We start from the raw sequence: 17337 nt of genomic DNA on the forward strand, positions 1-17337 counted from the left end.
TAATTATGAATAATTAATAATTTAATTTAAATAAATAATAACATATTAATGACCTTATGTATAGAAATTTATAAAAATCTATATAATATGTATCTTAGGCTCTTTATTGATATATTATCACCAAATTTTCATGATATCTTCATATCCTACTATATAGAGAGGGAGGGGAATGACACAATAAAAGGGGGTAGGTGGGAGTTTTGTAAAATAAAATAAAAAATAAAATTCATGAGATGGAGTAGACCATAATTTTCACTAATATATATTTCTTCATATAATATTAACTATTAAAGTATTCATTTCTTGTATATTTATACCTTATTCATAATTATTTCAATATTAATGTACTGGGGAGTTTTATTAATGTATCTATCAGTTGGTTAGTACAAACAAAGTATATCCAGATCTAATTTGACACGTTTGTAGGGGCTGTCCCACGACCACGAATAAAGGCGATGTGGCGTGATCTCAAGGGGGATTCCAGGAAAAACTTAAGGTGAGTATTTAACATAGGATCGGATCTCAGAATCGTAGATTGGGGCTCCTCAGCCACCGGATTGGCGCAATTCATTGGGGGCTACCCAAATCATGGCCGTTTATTTATTTCTGAGTGATGTTGAAACTTGAAACGCTTATCATCTTAGCAAATAACGACGAACGATTGAGCGGATTCCATTCTAGTCGCTCAGCACTCACTCAGTCTGACTGAGTGAGTTCGTTCAGTGAGTAGTGAGTAGTGACTGAAACATGCAGCGGTCTTCTGTTCTATCTCCCTCGCCCACTTCATTCTCTCCGTTCTATCCTCTCCCCAGTAGGCAAGCCGTCGAAGTTCTGTTCAGAAATCGTTGCAGGAGCTCCACTAAGTCGTATCCATGGACAAAGCTACAATCCAGTTGTTCCTTTTCTTATCGAAATACCATTCCTGTTCAACGGAGCACTGGTAACGTGGTTCTCTGAATTTTCTTTTCATAAGTGATATGATTATTGATAATGCTTTGGATTTGAAATGGTTTCGCTTTTTATGCATTTTCTAGCAAGTTGTTTACTGGGTTTTAATTTTTGTTATCTGTCTTGCACCTTTATTTTTCGTTTTCATGAATCCTGACCGAGATTTGTTCAACTTCTCTGCCATTAAAAATTGATCTTTCGAAGATTTTTTTTATTGGTCTTTCCGTTTCGTTTTTTTCCTGTTATGGGTTTTGTTTAATCTGTTTTTTCCTTAATACTTATGAGCTGTTTTGTTCTGTTCTATGAATTTATGCTTCAGCAATTGAAGAAGCTGTTGAAACTAGCAGTGACGAATCAAAATTTATTGAAATTGGGTATATATCCACTGTACATGGGATTCAGGGAGAGCTTCGTGTAAAACCCACCACTGATTTCCCTGAATTGCGGTTTGCAACGGTAAAAGCTATTCAGAAGAGGGATGCTGAGCAGTTTGATATGGATTAATATTCTTCGTTTAGTCTTATAGGAATTTATTGTTTTCAGCCGGGAAGCAGATGGTTGAGGGACCGAGTTTCTGGAAAAGAGAGAATTCGAGAAGTTGAGCTGGTTGAGGGAAGAGGACACCATGGACAGAAGGGATGGATTGTTAGTTTTGACGGAATTGATACAGTGGAAGAGGTCAGTTTAACATGACTGGGTTATCATTTGGATGTCAAAATTAAAGTCATTTTTACGTTTCCTTTCTAGACATAAATTCTCTCCTGTTGCAGATATTGAAACTTCTATGTGAGTGTTAGGTCTGATCGTTAGAAAATTGACATTTCCTGAGCCAACATAATTGATCCCTTTCAGCTTGGGAGATGTTTCTATAGCACTTTTTATATTGAAAAACAAAATTAATATAACTTTTTTCTTTTATTTCAGTTTTTCCAATTACATATTATCCATAGAAATCACCTTTTCAGGCTTATCAACTTTAATACTGTTTCTGGTCTCAATGTATTTTAGCTACGCATGTCTCCAAAATTAACATTTTCAGGTTAATCTTCACTTGGAACTTTGCATTCCCAACTGAAAAAGGAAGTTTACTCAGGATTCAAAGCTAACTCATTCCTCACCCTTTTCCTTCTTCTTCTTCATTTTAAATTACTTTCTTTAGGCGGTTGTCAAATGCATGGAAAGTTGAAGAATGTTTGCATGTCTTTTTTACACTATGAGTAAGTTGTATATAGTATAATAGCAATAGTATGTCTGACTCTTTTGTATTCATCTTGTTCCTTTTCAGGCTAGGCAGCTTGTTGGGTCAACTATACTTGTAAGAGAAGAAGACAGGCCAGTTTTGGATGAAGGCGAGTTTTATACTCCTGATCTTGTTGGTATGAGAGTTATTCTCAAGGTTTGGACTTCATAATACTTATATCCACTTTAGTGAGTGACTTTCTGATTACTTTTATTAGTGAAATATGAGTGTCTTTTAATAGGTAGATTCTTCCAATATGAGTGTCTTTCACCCTTTGTGATCATTATCCTTTTTCTTTTTGATAAATAAAAAGACTGTATATAATAGCCACAAGAAATAAACAATACAAGCATCCCAGGTAGAGGCACGAGATGCTACCTCTCACTTAGACATTAGAAAAGATAGAAAATACAGAAATCAATTGCAACTGAGCCAATTACAAGCTGTCTCTGTTTACCCCTTGTTTAGCTAACCCATCTGCTATGCATTAGCTGTTCTCCTAATCTAATTTATTCTCATGTTATTCCTGGTTATCCATTTAAATTTCTTTGTCTCACCCCTATAACACCAAATTATCAAGTCTGGATCTTTCAACCAACCAATTACCTGCTTTGAACCCCTTCAATCTCCAAATTTGTCACACCCAGTTCATTTGCAATCTGTACCCCTTTCATGATAGCAAGCAGTTCCACCCTCATAGAGTCCCCTGATCCCACAGGACTGGAGAATAGAGCCATAATGTTTCCTTCCTTGTTTCTCAACACCCCTCCTATACCTGAGGGGCCTGGATTGCCTTGGCTAATCCCATCGAAGTTTAATTTCACGAAGTCTTCAGCTGGGGGCATCTACAAAACCTTCTCTTTTACTCTTGAGGAGGAGATTTTTGCCACTGCTTTCCCCCTTGTGATCATTATCCTGAAAAGCTTCAAGAAGAACTATGTGAATTGGACATTGACGTCTGTAATTGTCTTACACACAATACAAGTGTCATAAAGAATGGCCCTATCAAACCATGATTCTCATTGTTTATTTCATATCATATGGGTACATTTTAATGTTTAAACATTTGGGTTCATACAAGTATAAACAGGACAGCAATATACCATGGAAGGCTGATATGCAACACAAACTAAAATGTAAATACTTGGTGAAAACAAGGTATTTGATTAACTGAGAATTTTTTGGATGAGCATTGGTATGTATCCATGTCAGGAAATATGATAAAAGTGTCTGAAACAACCACATTGTCAGAAGTTGTGGTGTGTTAGTTGCAAAGTTCCATTATAGGAGGATGTCTATCTTAAAAGGAACCTTTTGTTTGATATTGTACACATCATACTTCTTATTTCTTTCTTTGTTTATTTGTCTTTAGCATGTCTATATAACCTTCTCATATTTGAATCCATACTTTTTCTTTGAAATTATAGAGCACCTCTTTTTTCTGTCGTTCTTCTTTCTGTTTCCTTTTCTATCTTGTCACTCTGAGATTTTTTCTTAGGTTGTGTTTAGTTGCAGTGCAAATTTATTTGCACTGATGCAAAATTATGGTAGTGCAAATGATTTGGGTGCAAATTCTGATTTATTTTTGTTTCAAAATTTTCCTTATTTTTGTTTCAAAATGAAGTAAAACAAGACCTCAAGCAAAATAAAGTAAAATCCCAAAACAAAATTAAACCAGAATTTGCATTCTTTTCATTTGCACTCCCATGCATCTATACTAAAGCAAATAAAATTTCACTGCAACCAAACACAACCTTAAGAATGATATTTGCAGCTTCTATTTTCATAAGCACTGATTATAATTTTTGCATATTAACTATAGGACACAAATGAAGCAGTTGGTACTGTCATTGATGTCTTCAATAGCGGTGCTGGTGACCTTTTGCAAGTAATGCTTAATCCATCTGAAGGAATGGTAGGAACTGGTTTATCAAAATCAGAAACTGGTATTTCTGGGCGCCTTGTTTGGGTCCCATTTGTTGAAGCAATTGTTCCTGATGTTGATATGACTAGAAGAGAAATGCATATTACACCTCCAAAGGGGCTTCTGGAGTTGAATTTACGTTCTGATATGAGGTCCAAGAAAGAAAGGCGCAAGCTGGTTAGGCCTGTTTCTTTATTTGTTTTTATATCTTATGAGTTATTTAGGTGATTTTCTGGACCATTCCTGTCACATATTACCATCAAGAGCATCTTCTTCCCAACGTCTTGGCATTACTTTTATTTGCATTATGGTTTCTCTAAAAAACAAAATGCCTGCCTCGATATCAATTTGGAAGATAGCACAACAAGATTCCAATGTATATTTTGCATGAATTCCTATTCTAGAAATTGAATATGTATCATGTTTTTAACGTCAATATTACAGCTACTATGCCTTCCTCTCTTGTGTGCATCTATGTATGGAGTTGCCTTGCATATAATGAGTTTCCTTAAAGACCACATGCACCAATTCAAATACCTTCATAAAGTAATATTCAAATATTAAAAGAACTTCATGACATTCTACTTTTGTTCATTGGATTTTTGTGTATGAGATGAATGGCAAAACTCTTTTTAAAATAAGAAGATTAATAACAGGAGTTAACAGTAAAGGCATTTGATTTTCTGTCTTTAATACTGTGTTAGCTGTGGAGAAAAAAAAATTAAAGTTGAATTAGTTGTATTTGTGGAGACATATTCCCTAGACATAATTTAAATGAAGTGGTGTCCTTCATCATGTACTATTAGTTACTTGTACGCCTAAGACATTGCTTTTTTTTTTCAATAAAAAAGTAGAAAATTTTATTAAAGAAAAAAAAGAAACAAGTACCATGGGAGCTTTGTGGCCCCAACAAAAAAATGGCTGCCCAGAATGAGCATAAGTGTACATTGGTCCCATATCACTTGATCTCCAAAAGGCCGCCGCACATTTATTAGACAAAAACAACATTCTTAGTGGCACTTAAAGACACACATCCCTCAATAAAACCACCCTCCACTCCTCACAGAAACCATATAACTACCAATCGCAAGCAGACGTCCCTAGGACACTAATTTACCAATTGATAAATATAACTTTCCAGTTGCTGCTCTTTTTCATTTGGAAGGATATACACATCTAAAACTGCATATAATATTGTATTTCTAGGCTTTTTGTGGGATATTTAGTTAAGGTGATGACTCTAAAAATCTCGTCATTCTTAAAGGGGAGGTGGCCTATCAGTTACTGGTAAAGAAAATGGGATGGTATTTTACTGCAATACCACTACCTGTATCAAATTTTATGTAAGAGAATGAATGTTATTGTCAGAATTTTTCTCTTTCAACTCCCATTTAGGATTTTTTAGCTAGGTTACCCAGATATGGTGAGGACACAGCTGGATGCGGTATTGGAAACAGAGGTTACACTGAAAATTGAAGTATCTGACACAATACGGTACCTTTATACAGGTACCTGTATGTCATAGATTTTTGGGTCATGGCTTCATGCCAAATTAGTTAGGACATTAGGGTGTATAGCTGTTGTGGTTGCTCTCCTGATAATCTAGTTATTAATTGGTTTACCAAAACATTGCAGGAATGGAAACAAAGAAAGAAGTTCCAACAGCGCCTCATAGCAGCAAAGAAGAAACTCTGTGAAATGGAACAGAAACATCTGTTTGAAGGGTTTAGATTTGGAGAGAAAGAACAGAGGAGCATGCTAGCGGATCAGATTGTGACTGTAAATTCCAGCCTCCTCCAACTTGCATTGCAGAATACTCAAATGCACACTGAGAGGTGAAGTGCAATTTATTTTATGGTGAAGAATTCAATCTTATGAAATATGAATTGGATCCATCATTTTATAATCCAATCAGCATATTTTGAGGGAGGTCATTATATTTATCTAAAACTTGGAGGAGATGATGAAGTTTTTTGTTCAAAATCAAGAAAAAAAAATCATGCATCTTGAAATTCTTTTGAAGCTTTAAAAACATTATTTTAAAATTTTAAGTTTTTAACCATGTCCACTGTTTGTTGATACCTCGTGATAGGATCTGAAGAGATTTAAATGAGTTAATTAGATAAACCTTTCCTGCTCAAATCCTAAATCATAGATGAGTCATCCATCTATTTTATTATGAACCAACTCAGCCATTCATTAGAGATTCTTGTTAGCATACTATTAAGGTTGATGCAATGGGACATACTCTTCTTCTAAATGAATATCTTTCTTCTTGATGAGATAAATATTCTTAATATTTGGTCTCAAAGATCATTTTGCTACATTACTTGAATTGGAAATTTTGAAGCCTTCTAGATTTATTTGACAGTTTCTTTCTTCATCATTCATCAGATCTTATCTTTCACTGTCCATAGGGAGGTGCTATTTAGTAATTTCCTTTGCATGGTCTTCATTCATTTGTTTAATCAGGGAAAAGTTTTGAGCCCACTCCTTAGTTCTTGCAGACCTTGAATAGGTATTCAAGATACCTTATGCCTGCTCACTTCTCTCAATGATGGTTGGGCCTGGTTCTTAGACATAGCAGGATTGTCTAGAATATGCTCTTACATGCCATTGTTTTTGGTGCATTTGGAACAAGAGGAATGAAATGATACAGTATTCATGGCAAATTGTCTCCTACTCAAGCCAGTTTTAGCAAGGTACTTTTCAAATTCAAAATGATCTAAATGACTTGAGGATGGACAAGTACATTGTTTAATCTTCAACTTGGTCTTTTAATGCTAGAGAGGAACTATTCTAATAATCAGGTACATCTAATGATCTAATCTTATATTTGATCAATGCTTAGAGATGTGGGGTTCAAGTATGATAGGAATCTACAGAAATTATGGAGTGGTGCTTTCTTACTGATGATATATTGTCAATTATAATTTGAAACACTTATGAGGCTTTTGGAGTTCCATGGGCCAAGAACTACCAAATATCTTAGGTTTTTAATGTGGTTCTAACATTGTTATTCACTTGGGAAAGTGTCCAGGGAAGGGACTTGGTTATTTCCCTCCATAATCAAAGAGCTCTTCACCTTAGCTGGTCTTTGGAGATCTTATTTAATGGTTTAATGGGTATGAAGTATGCTACTGAGATTGCAGAGGATCTGTAGCTAGTAATGAAAGCTTGTTGACGAAATTGTTTTTTTTCTCTGTTCCCTTCTTTGAAGACAGAAAAATCTGTTAATGCTATATTCTATAAAGTCAATTTAGGTTTATCTTTGTAGATCGTGAAGTTAGTGGAAAGTTATTTGAAAAAAACTTTTTTTTTTGATGAATGAATGGTATTTTATTAAATAGAGATAAAAATAGTACAAGCATGAAGCACCCTAAGAGGAGGCACGAGGTGTTACCTGATGAAATGGATGAAAGTAATGAAAATATTTTGACATCAGCTGAATCAGTTGTTGTATGTTAGTGCTGGAATTTCAGACAGTGGTCTGAAGTTTGTCTTTAACTAAAAGCCTAATTACTAGGCCTTAGTCCTTAATGAAAAGAAGAGGTGATGAACATCTTAGGGAGGCAAAGACATTGCAATATCATTTTGCATCAAATGAATCTTTATGGGATGGGCTTGACTTTGATGTTAAATTGCACTGTGTTGAATATCTTCATAAATTTTAGTAATAATAATAGCAACTTATGATTTCTTTGTAATTGTATCTTTTGGAAGTAAAATGATTTGTTGACTCATTTTCCAGTTTCAATTTTTATCATAATTGGCTGTTATTTTTATTTAAAACTAGATTTTTTTTTTCAATCAAATAAAAGTAATGAAGTACTTCAGTAATTGTGACTGATGTCTTTAGTTTTCTTGTTTGACTTCTTGCACCAGATGGGATTTATCGAACTTCATCAGTGCTAAGCAATTGAAAAGGCCTTTCAGTATATCAAAGGAATGCCTCACACCTAGGGGGAGCAAAGAGAAGCTGGATAGAAACCATGAGTTACAACGAGCAGGAGTTCGTCTCTTGTCTGAAGGAAAACATGCAGTTGTTGTAGTAGTGAGTGGCAGTAACAGTCAGGAAGATGGATCCATACCCAAAAATGTTGATTCTGAAAGTGAAGAGAATTCATCAAATGCCTCCCTTCTTCAGGAATTACTTCATGATGATGAAAGATTTGCAAAGGTCGCATAATTTTTCATTTTCAAATGCTACTATCTGGTGCTTGATAAAGATCTGAAAATATACCTCATTCTGTCTTTTGTTGCATAAAATTATTTGGAGTCAGTTGGCCATTACCCAATGTTGATCCCGGCTGTCTAGGGTCTTGGGAGGAGTGGACTGGATAAAGACCTAATATTTGGCATTTTTTGCATAAAGTGGCTGCTCTCATACGTGAATTCATGTTCCTCAAACTTGTCAGCCTGAGATTTTACCATCAAATGAAGCAGTGGCCCCTTATATTTAAATTATTATAGTCTGCAGATACATGACAGTGAATATGGTTGTCTATTTACACCACCACTGGAGTCAACCTCATGCCATAACTATCTTTTGCATACCGACATGTGCATAATGTCAAACTGCATATTGATCATTATATATGCAACATTTATGTAACATGATCTAAGACTAATGTTGTAAAATTGCAGATAAAAGAAGAGCATGTCTCAGTACCTCTAGTTATTGTTTCTCCATCTCAAGAAATCCAATCATTGAAAAAGCCTTTTCTGGATCATGATTATTTTTCTCTTGACAGTGAAAAGGTTTGTACACTTCAACTCCTGAATGGTACCAGTAATATTATTTGCTGCAACAATTTGCATGCAGTATCTTTATTTTCTACTAAAGTACTAATTTAATCAGCCAATAACTTGAAATTAGGTTTGTTGTTCCTTCCATGATGACTTGTTCTTCTTTCCTTTTCTATTGTGAGATTGCACAGTTTTCACTTTGTTTTGATTATGTATGGCTGTTCTGGTTAGTATATGATGCAATTTTCTTCATATTACTTAATTTTAGGTTGCCATTGCACAATGCTGGATAAAATAATACAATAGAAAGTCATGTAATGTACTGAAGATTTAACAAGTTAGGAACTATTTTAGGGTTCTTCTGTTGAAGCTTAGGCCATTAATTTCTTGTATAGGGGATGGGAGAGTAAGCATGCTCTTGTCTCTTGTTCTTCCTCTTTTGTAGGTCTTTTCTTCTACCTTACTTTTATTCTTCAATAAAATAAATCTCCTTGATATGGTCACTAGTAAAAAAAGTTTGTTTTCAGTGGAAATGCTGCTTGGAGATTTCAGGACTGTTAGAATATTGTTAAAAATGGTGAAAACTGAGTTCATTGGATTTATTTATTGATATTTTAGGAAATATAGTATATTCATAGGTACACACTTTCTAATTAACATAGCATGATAAACTACCATATAAATTGAGGAATACAAGTACAGGAATCAAGGTTCAAAGTATTGACACACCTGATACGCATGAACAAGCGTCTTGGGTGTTTTGATAAATAACTTTTTTTTTTTTTAGTTTTTTTTAATTGCTTCAGGGGGATTGATTTTAGACATGCCTACCTCCTGAAAGTGCTCAAAATCTGAAAAAACAAAATTCTTATTTGGGGTATTAGAGAGCTCCCGATACGATATGATGTATCGTATTGAAATTTTGAACCTTGACAGGAAGCATCACCCTGGTGTATATCAGATTGGGCTTAGGTTGAGGGCTTAAAGGTGGTGGTTATCCCTGAGAATTGAAGTTGATTCGAGCAGTGCAAGTAGATGGCAACTGGAGTTGAGTGGCTCTGGAATTGGTTCATCTCAGCAGGAAGATCATGTCCATTACTGTAGCAAGCTTACAATTTCTTGTTTCTAGATTTTCAGGGATCATAATGCCTTGGATGATAGTTTCACCAAGTGCTCTATGCTGGTTATGTATAGAGACTAAATCCTCCTGTGCAAATCCCTATTTTGGGGTCTAACATATAGGCTTGTCGCTTGTAACATCCACTTTTTGGTAAACATACAGTTTCTGTAAAGCTTCTTGGTTCATCATTATGTACTTGAATGCTACTTATCAATGTATAAGGCTTTGACCTTAGTTTATAAAAGAAAGTAAACCTTTATTCTTAATATAATTCCTTGCAGTCTTTTTTTCTTTATATAGACTGGATATTCTTCCTTTTTGAAAATGTTCAATATTAATTAGAACTAAGACTTTATATTTCCTCCCTGACATTTTACTTTAAAATAGTGTGTGTTCTGTATGATTCTGAGTTCTGATATTACTTCATCCTCTGGATATTTTCATAGGTCTGGTTTCTAGAGGAAGAGAGGTTACCGATTCTTAGCAGTTCATCTGAGGAGAAAAAGAGACACAAAATTTTGCTGAAATCACCATGGGAGATACTCCAATCACCAGTTGGATCTGGTGGAGTTTTCAGCTTACTCTCATCCCACAACATTCTAGAGAATTTCAGTGAAATGGGTGTGGAGTATGTGCAGGTTAGGCATTTCTTGGAACTTGGTTCTTTGCATATAGAAATTAATTAAAATTCTAGAATATACATTTGGTACTACAGACTCTGTCAGAGTTCTATAATATCTAATGTAAATCCTGTATTTACATGTTTTCTCTGTACTAGTATAATGTTCGGCCAGAAAATTTCTAGGAATTATTTGGTTGTATTTTTTTCAAAATTAATCCCCATGGTTGAACCTCCTATTGTCTTCTATAGTATGTTGAGTATGGAAGGCAAATAATCTAAACCACATCATTAATTCCTATTCTAACTGTTTAAATTGTAAATGAATTTTCAGTTTTATTGGTAATTTTTTTTTTGGAAAAGGTAAGGTATTTTATTAAATAAAAAACCAGTACAAAGGAGCCTAGGCCATTAGAGGCTGCCTAGAGCCACCACAAATTACGGATACATCCAGTTCTGAGATCTAAACAACAGACTCAAATTCTGATTTTTAAACCCCTCTGTTGCCGACACCCAGGACAGAAGTTTACCCACGGCTTTCTGCACCATTTCCTCTGGAGATTTAGCTTTGCCCTGAAAAATTCTGTTATTTCTTTCAATCCAGATAGTCCAAAGCACAGCAGCCGGGATAGTCTTCCAAACCAAGGTACCTTTCTTGCTGAGACCCTCAATCTGCCAACACAACAGAAGATCCTTCAGAATTTGGCATTACCCAGCTGATTTCCAAAGCTTGAAGAAAATGCCTCCAAATATAATTCGAGACTGGGCAATGTAAGGCCAGATGTTCAGTAGTTTCTACTGCCCCACCACACAAGCCACATGACATGTCCGAAATCTGTATGCCACGTTTCACTAGATTAACTTTGGGTAGACATTTATTTAAAGCCATTGTCCAGAGCAAAAACTTCACTTTGGAATGACTGATTGAGTTCCAAATCTGCTTATCCGGAAAGTTTCCCTGACCTGAACTTATCAACTTACTGAACATAGACTTTACAGAGAACCTGCCATCAGCTTCCCTTTTCCATCTCCAAGCATCCTCCATGTTTGGGTCAATCCTCTGGTTATGGAGTAGGCCCAACAGATTTGCATACTCTTGAATTTCCCAGTCAAAGAGACGCCTCCTACAAGTTAGGTTCCAACTGAATGAGTTACCATCCACATTGAAATTCTCAGCTACCGAGGAATCCTGATTTACAGAAATTTGATACATGAGAGGAAAGGCACCTTTCAGACACACTTTAGAACACCAAGAGTCTTTCCAAAATTTAATTCTTTCCCCATTTCCCAAGTTGTAACCGATTCCTTCCTCAAATAAATTAGAGTTCTTCATTATACCTGTCCAAATGGAGTTTATCCCTCTTGAAATAGGAGAATTGGATCTCCAATCACCCCACGCCACTCCATATTTGTCCACAATCAGCTTTCTCCACCAAGCATTTCTTTCATCTGCAAATCTCCAAAGCCATTTACACAGGAGGGCAGAATTGAATTTCTTCAATTTTCTTATTCCCAACCCTCCAACTTCCTTAAGAAGACACATTTGATCCCAGTTTACAACATAAACCTTCTTCTCCTCCTCCCAACCTCTTCAAAGAAAATTTTTCTGTAGTTGCTCCAATCTGTTAGCCACTTTGGAAGAAATAGGAAAGAGGGAGAGGAAGTAAGTAGGTAGATTAGAAAGAGTACTCTTAATCAAAATCACTCTCCCCCCGAAAGAAAGGTATTTAGCTTTCCAGGAAGCCAATTTCTTCTTCATTCTTTAAACCACTGGATTCCAAATCTGTGAGGAAGTATATTTAGCTCCAAGAGGGAGCCCCAAGTACTTGAACCGGAAGATGGGCAGTCTGACAAGCCATAACTTCTACACAAACTTCTAGATTTGTAACAAGACCTATAGGGATAATCTGAGATTTACTCAAATTTACCTTGACGCTAGACACCACCTCAAACCAACTCAAAATTCCAAGCACCACCTCCAGTTGATTTGGAGAAGCATCAACAAAGCATAAGGTGTCATCAGCAAATTAAAGAATATTAACTTTTTCTTTTCCCAGAGCAATTGCAAAGCCCTCCCAAAGCCCATTCTCAGCAGCCTTCTTGCTAAAGAGAGATAAAATTTCCATGACGCAAATGAAGAGTAGGGGAGAGAGAGGGTCACCTTGCCTCGAACCTCTTGAACTTCCAAAAAACCCCATTGATTGCCCGTTAACTAAGATGGAGAACTTAGGAGTCTTAACACAAACTCTGATCCAGTTTCTCCAAAGCTGCCCAAAATTCATTTTCTCCAAAACCAGATCCAAGCAGTGCCGGTTAACATGATCATAAGCTTTTTCAATATCTAGTTTGCACAGAACACCTGGGGTTCCCTCTCTTCTTCTTGACTCTAGCAGTTCATTGGCAATGAGAATAGAGTCAACCATCTGTCTACCTGGGACAAAAGCACTTTGGTTAAAAGAGATAACACTGCCTAACACACACTTCATTCTTTCAGCCAAAACCTTAGCCAAGATTTTGTAGAAACTGTGCAAGAGACTAATGGGCCTGAAGTCCTTTATATTGAAAACCCCCTCAATTTTTGGAATGAGGAAAGCAAAGAAGAAACCTTAGAAGAAAACTAGCAAGCCTAAAAAGTATGCACTGCTTTATAAGAATTTTTAAATCCTCCACCCTTGGAAAGCCCCCACTTCTTCTCTTCATTAACTCTGGCGTGCAAGATTCAAAGCACTCAAACTAAGGACGATCCTGGCCGTCCAGAGGAACTGCTTGTGGACGGATCAGATTGATCCCACAACCATCTTCTTCCCCTCCATCGACCTCTGGCAAGCTACTCAGTGGCGGTTTGAAACTCAACGAACTTTTATGAAACTCTTGCGGCAGTGAGCTTTCTCCCTCGTCTTCTAAGACCACCGTGTTAGAGATGTCCAAGCTACTTCCCTACCATCGGAACTGACTGTTCTCATGAATCTCCTGCATCCAACTTCGGACCGTCAACAGCGATTCAGGCCAAATGTGGATTTTATATACCGACTCCTCCACAACAACCTCCACTTTTTCAGGAATCTTCCCGAAACTTATCACCTTCATTCGAACCCACTCATAGGTTGAAAGCTTCTCAGGGGAGTCATCGGTTCCCACGAAACCATCGCAAGCATCCCCTATGTTCTTGATCACACTCGGGCACCACAGTACCAGAAGAAGACCATACGCCCTCACCCAGATGGTTTTTGAACGGTTTGAATCTTCGCTTGATTCCGGATAGAAGCAGCCAGTGCTTGCCCCCCACCAGTCCAGAAAGAGATGATTTCTCCCCATTTTCCATGGACCCTGCTTAATGATCCAAGCCGCCGTTGATCTCGACGAGAATATGAACAGGAAGAGGTCATCGGCTAATTTATTTACTTTCACTCCTCCCACCTCCTCCCAACATCTACTTACCCATTTTTCCACTTATTGAAAACCTGCCCTCCACTGAAATCTTCCCACCAAGCAATCTCTCAGGAATCTCCTTCTGGCCTCTACGCCTTGGGACTCTGTAAATATCATCAGTCTTTCCTCCACCTTCTTGATTTCAGATTGCCCAAAATCCAGCCAAACTCCAGCCGTAACCGCCTTACTGTAGGAGAAGTTCGGTCTCCTCGCCCCCTTCTCTACACCCCTGTACCAATTCCGAGCTTCCCATCTCCTTCCACCTCCCTGATCTTTCCGAAGAGATCTACCTCGAAACATCTTCACCCCGAGCCTAGGAGTACACCCCGAACCTAGGATTTCGTTTGATGCCGCCGGAGATTTGCAATACACTTTGAAATCACCTTGTGACCTCTAATCAACCTCAGAAATCACTTTGAAATCACCCAACAGAGCTTTGGCATTCTGATCATAATTTCCATTCTTAAAAATCTCATGGTAATGGATAAATTTAGCCATTGCATGATTTTGGCTACTTTTGAGATTCTTTCGGTAACTTACTTTAATATACTTCTTTATTCAACATAAACGATTAAAATCAAATATATTTTCAATAATATTAAGTCTAAGGCCCAAATCGAAAAGATACTGTCTGCTCTAATGGTTAATTATTTGCTCTCCTTCATTATAACAGTTCCTGGAATTTCACTCTTGGAGGTTTGTTACTAATGGTTCTAAACTTGGGAAGTGGTTTTGGAGGTTTGGGCCGGAGAAGGAAAGACATTCACTTTGGAGGAGAGTGTTGGTGGGTAAGTATGGGGTAGTGAGGTTTGGGTGGGAACCAAGGGAGGCTAGCTCTTCTTATGGGGTTTGTGTGTGGAAAGGAATTATGAGATTTAATCAGGAACTCAAAAACTTAACCAGGTTCTTATTTGAGGGATGGTGTTAGGATAAGGTTCTGGGAAGATAATTGGTTTGGGGTTGGTAAGTTGAACGATCTATGTCCAAGGTTGTACAGATTGTCTGAACATGACATCACCCTCAGCCCGTGCTATGAGAGACTTGGGAGCAGCTGGTTTGATGTCCAAAATTAAGGAGACTTTTGTTTGAGGGGGAGCTTGAAGAGTGTCTTGTTTTGCAGGAAAAGTTGGAGAAATGGAGAAGTGCATCCAGAGTCTTATGTGATAGATGAAGACCACTTAGATTAAAGGAAAATTTTATAAAACATTTGTAAAGACAGCTATGTTGTATGGAGTAGAATGTTGGGCAGTCAAGAAACATGTCCAGAATGAGTGTGGCAGAAATGTATGCTAAGATGGATGAGTGGAAAAACTGGAAAGGATAGGGTCATAAATTAAGTCATTTGAAAGAACCTAGGAGTAGCTCCAATAAGTAATAAAGTGAGAGAGTAGACTAAGATGGTTTGGTCATGTGCATAAAAACCACCAACAGCACCACACCCAACACCCATGAGTGATATGTTGCAAGTCGAAGGGGCTTGAAGGCTAGGGGTCGACCAAAAAGGACATGGGTAGAAGTAGTTAGAAATGATTTAAGTGCCCATAATTTAACTATGGATATGGCATTAAACGGAACAGAATGGCAAGACAGAATTCCTGTTAACAAATGCCAACCCCATATAGTTGGGGTAAAGCTTGGATGATGATGATGATGCACACACACACGCACACTTTTCCCATAGATGTGTCTGAAAGTCTATGATTTTTCATCTTTCCTTGTTAGACTATTAGATGCATTGGATTCCGACTCCGGTGTTTGTGTCCATGCATTACTGGATATAGTGGAAAATCAAATATTGTTTCCTACTAAATGAGCAAGCAAAAACTTTTATCTATACTATTATAATGAGGATACTTGCCTTGGTTTTGGTGCAGGTCATAAAAGTTAAATTTGATTATATAATGTCAGCTTATATCTTTACCTTTCACTTGCATTCGTGCATAGCATGTGCACTTAACAAATATAAACACTGCCTTGCGTTTATTTGAGATTTTAAATTGTGATTTGAACTTTTTTAACCTATAAATGTGCATTTTTTTTTTCTATTCAGGTTTGCAGCTTGGTTCAGCAATCTGTTCTTGGTCATCCTTTATTTTTTGGGCTTGTTGATTCCTGCAAAGCAGATATAGGTATCAGAATCTTCAACAGCGGCAAAGATGGTAGAGAAGATTTCGACATGATATTCTCCATGAGGTTTCTGGAGAAGATTACAAGACAATTGGATAAACTCCAGTTCTATACTGTAGCAAAACAAAATTCACATGTTGAGAAGGTGGAGAAGGAATGGGTTGATATCGTGCCTGACTCTCCTAATTCATATGAATTTCATTGTTCTATATATAGCTCCTTGAATGCTTGCTCTGCTGATAAAATATGCCTAATGGAGCTTACTGATTGATTTATTGACCTAAAAAACGAACTGAGTTGTATAGCACTTCCCTTCTGTGAGCTGATCCTTGTGCAACTCTGCTCTGTATAGGGTTTGTATATTTGTAGACTTGTAATAAGAGACAAATTCTCTTAGATTTTTAAAGGATGTTTTCCTTGATAAATATTACTATGCATATGGCAAATCAATATTATTTGATTCAAGGCGTGCAAAACACGAAGTGCTTAAAGAAAAATACTTTTCTCAATTCATTCTATCTAGGATTGGAAATCGCCCCTAAAGATCAGCTTGTGTCTATACATATATAATCTAACTAAATTGATACGGCTGTCACCTGTCAATGGACCAAATATTGGTCCAACCCGACCTGGTCCAATATGAGTCCATTACATATGGACCAGGTCCTATTCAATCTAATAAAAACTTTGGACCTATTGGACCATACAACCTGTTCAAATTGGTTTTGATTTGGACAGATCCAATCGAAACCTGGTCCGAGGGATACCAGAGGAACATTTGGTGGGATGTTTTGTGGTAAGATTGAAACCGGAACTGAGGGCTGGAGTTGAAAAATTCGAGCCAGTCACTCTCACTAGAGCTATGAAACTAGCTTAGAGGAAGAGTGGACAACAAGGAGGAGGGCCAGTACTAGGTTTGAAACTCCAAAACCCAGAATACCCCCTCCTTTGGGACTGAATTTGGTGACAACTCAGAACTCTAGAGGTGAGAAGGCTAGCCCCATCGAAAGTCAGGCAAAGAAGAGCCATGAGGTATGGGTCCCAACACACAAATGCAAGGTTCAGAATTTGTTGTGAATAGTTGGACCAGAGGAAGATGAAGGGGCAGAAGGGGAACACTTGAGTGAGCCAGAAGCTGTAGAAATGGTACTAGAAATATCCTTACATGCTATTACGGGCAC

The 17337-nt window shown here is 37.1% G+C and overlaps 1 protein-coding gene across 1 annotated transcript; it reads left to right on the forward strand.

Annotated features, from left to right (window-relative positions):
• The first annotated feature begins 638 nt into the window (after window positions 1–638).
• Window positions 639–16632, forward strand: LOC104590543 (16S rRNA processing protein RimM family). The gene is made up of 10 exons (XM_010249254.3): window positions 639–940; window positions 1268–1404; window positions 1492–1626; window positions 2234–2344; window positions 4011–4289; window positions 5748–5947; window positions 7998–8292; window positions 8760–8873; window positions 10428–10619; window positions 16080–16632. The coding sequence occupies exons 1-10, from the start codon at window positions 748–750 to the stop codon at window positions 16425–16427; spliced, it is 2004 nt and encodes a 667-aa protein (XP_010247556.1). The 5' UTR covers window positions 639–747; the 3' UTR covers window positions 16428–16632.
• The last annotated feature ends 705 nt before the right edge of the window (window positions 16633–17337 follow it).

This window comes from Nelumbo nucifera, chromosome 3, assembly GCF_055504915.1.
Source record: "Nelumbo nucifera cultivar China Antique chromosome 3, China Antique-T2T, whole genome shotgun sequence".
Taxonomy (NCBI): Eukaryota; Viridiplantae; Streptophyta; class Magnoliopsida; order Proteales; family Nelumbonaceae; genus Nelumbo; species Nelumbo nucifera.

Excerpts from the sequence above, each read along its gene's own strand:
- LOC104590543 (XM_010249254.3), top strand. The coding sequence starts at position 748 with ATGCAGCGGTCTTCTGTTCTATCTCCCTCGCCCACTTCATTCTCTCCG. Across the intron at positions 5,948-7,997 it reads ACTCAAATGCACACTGAGAG|ATGGGATTTATCGAACTTCA; the intron begins GTGAAGTGCAAT and ends TTCTTGCACCAG. Across the intron at positions 10,620-16,079 it reads TGGGTGTGGAGTATGTGCAG|GTTTGCAGCTTGGTTCAGCA; the intron begins GTTAGGCATTTC and ends TTTTCTATTCAG.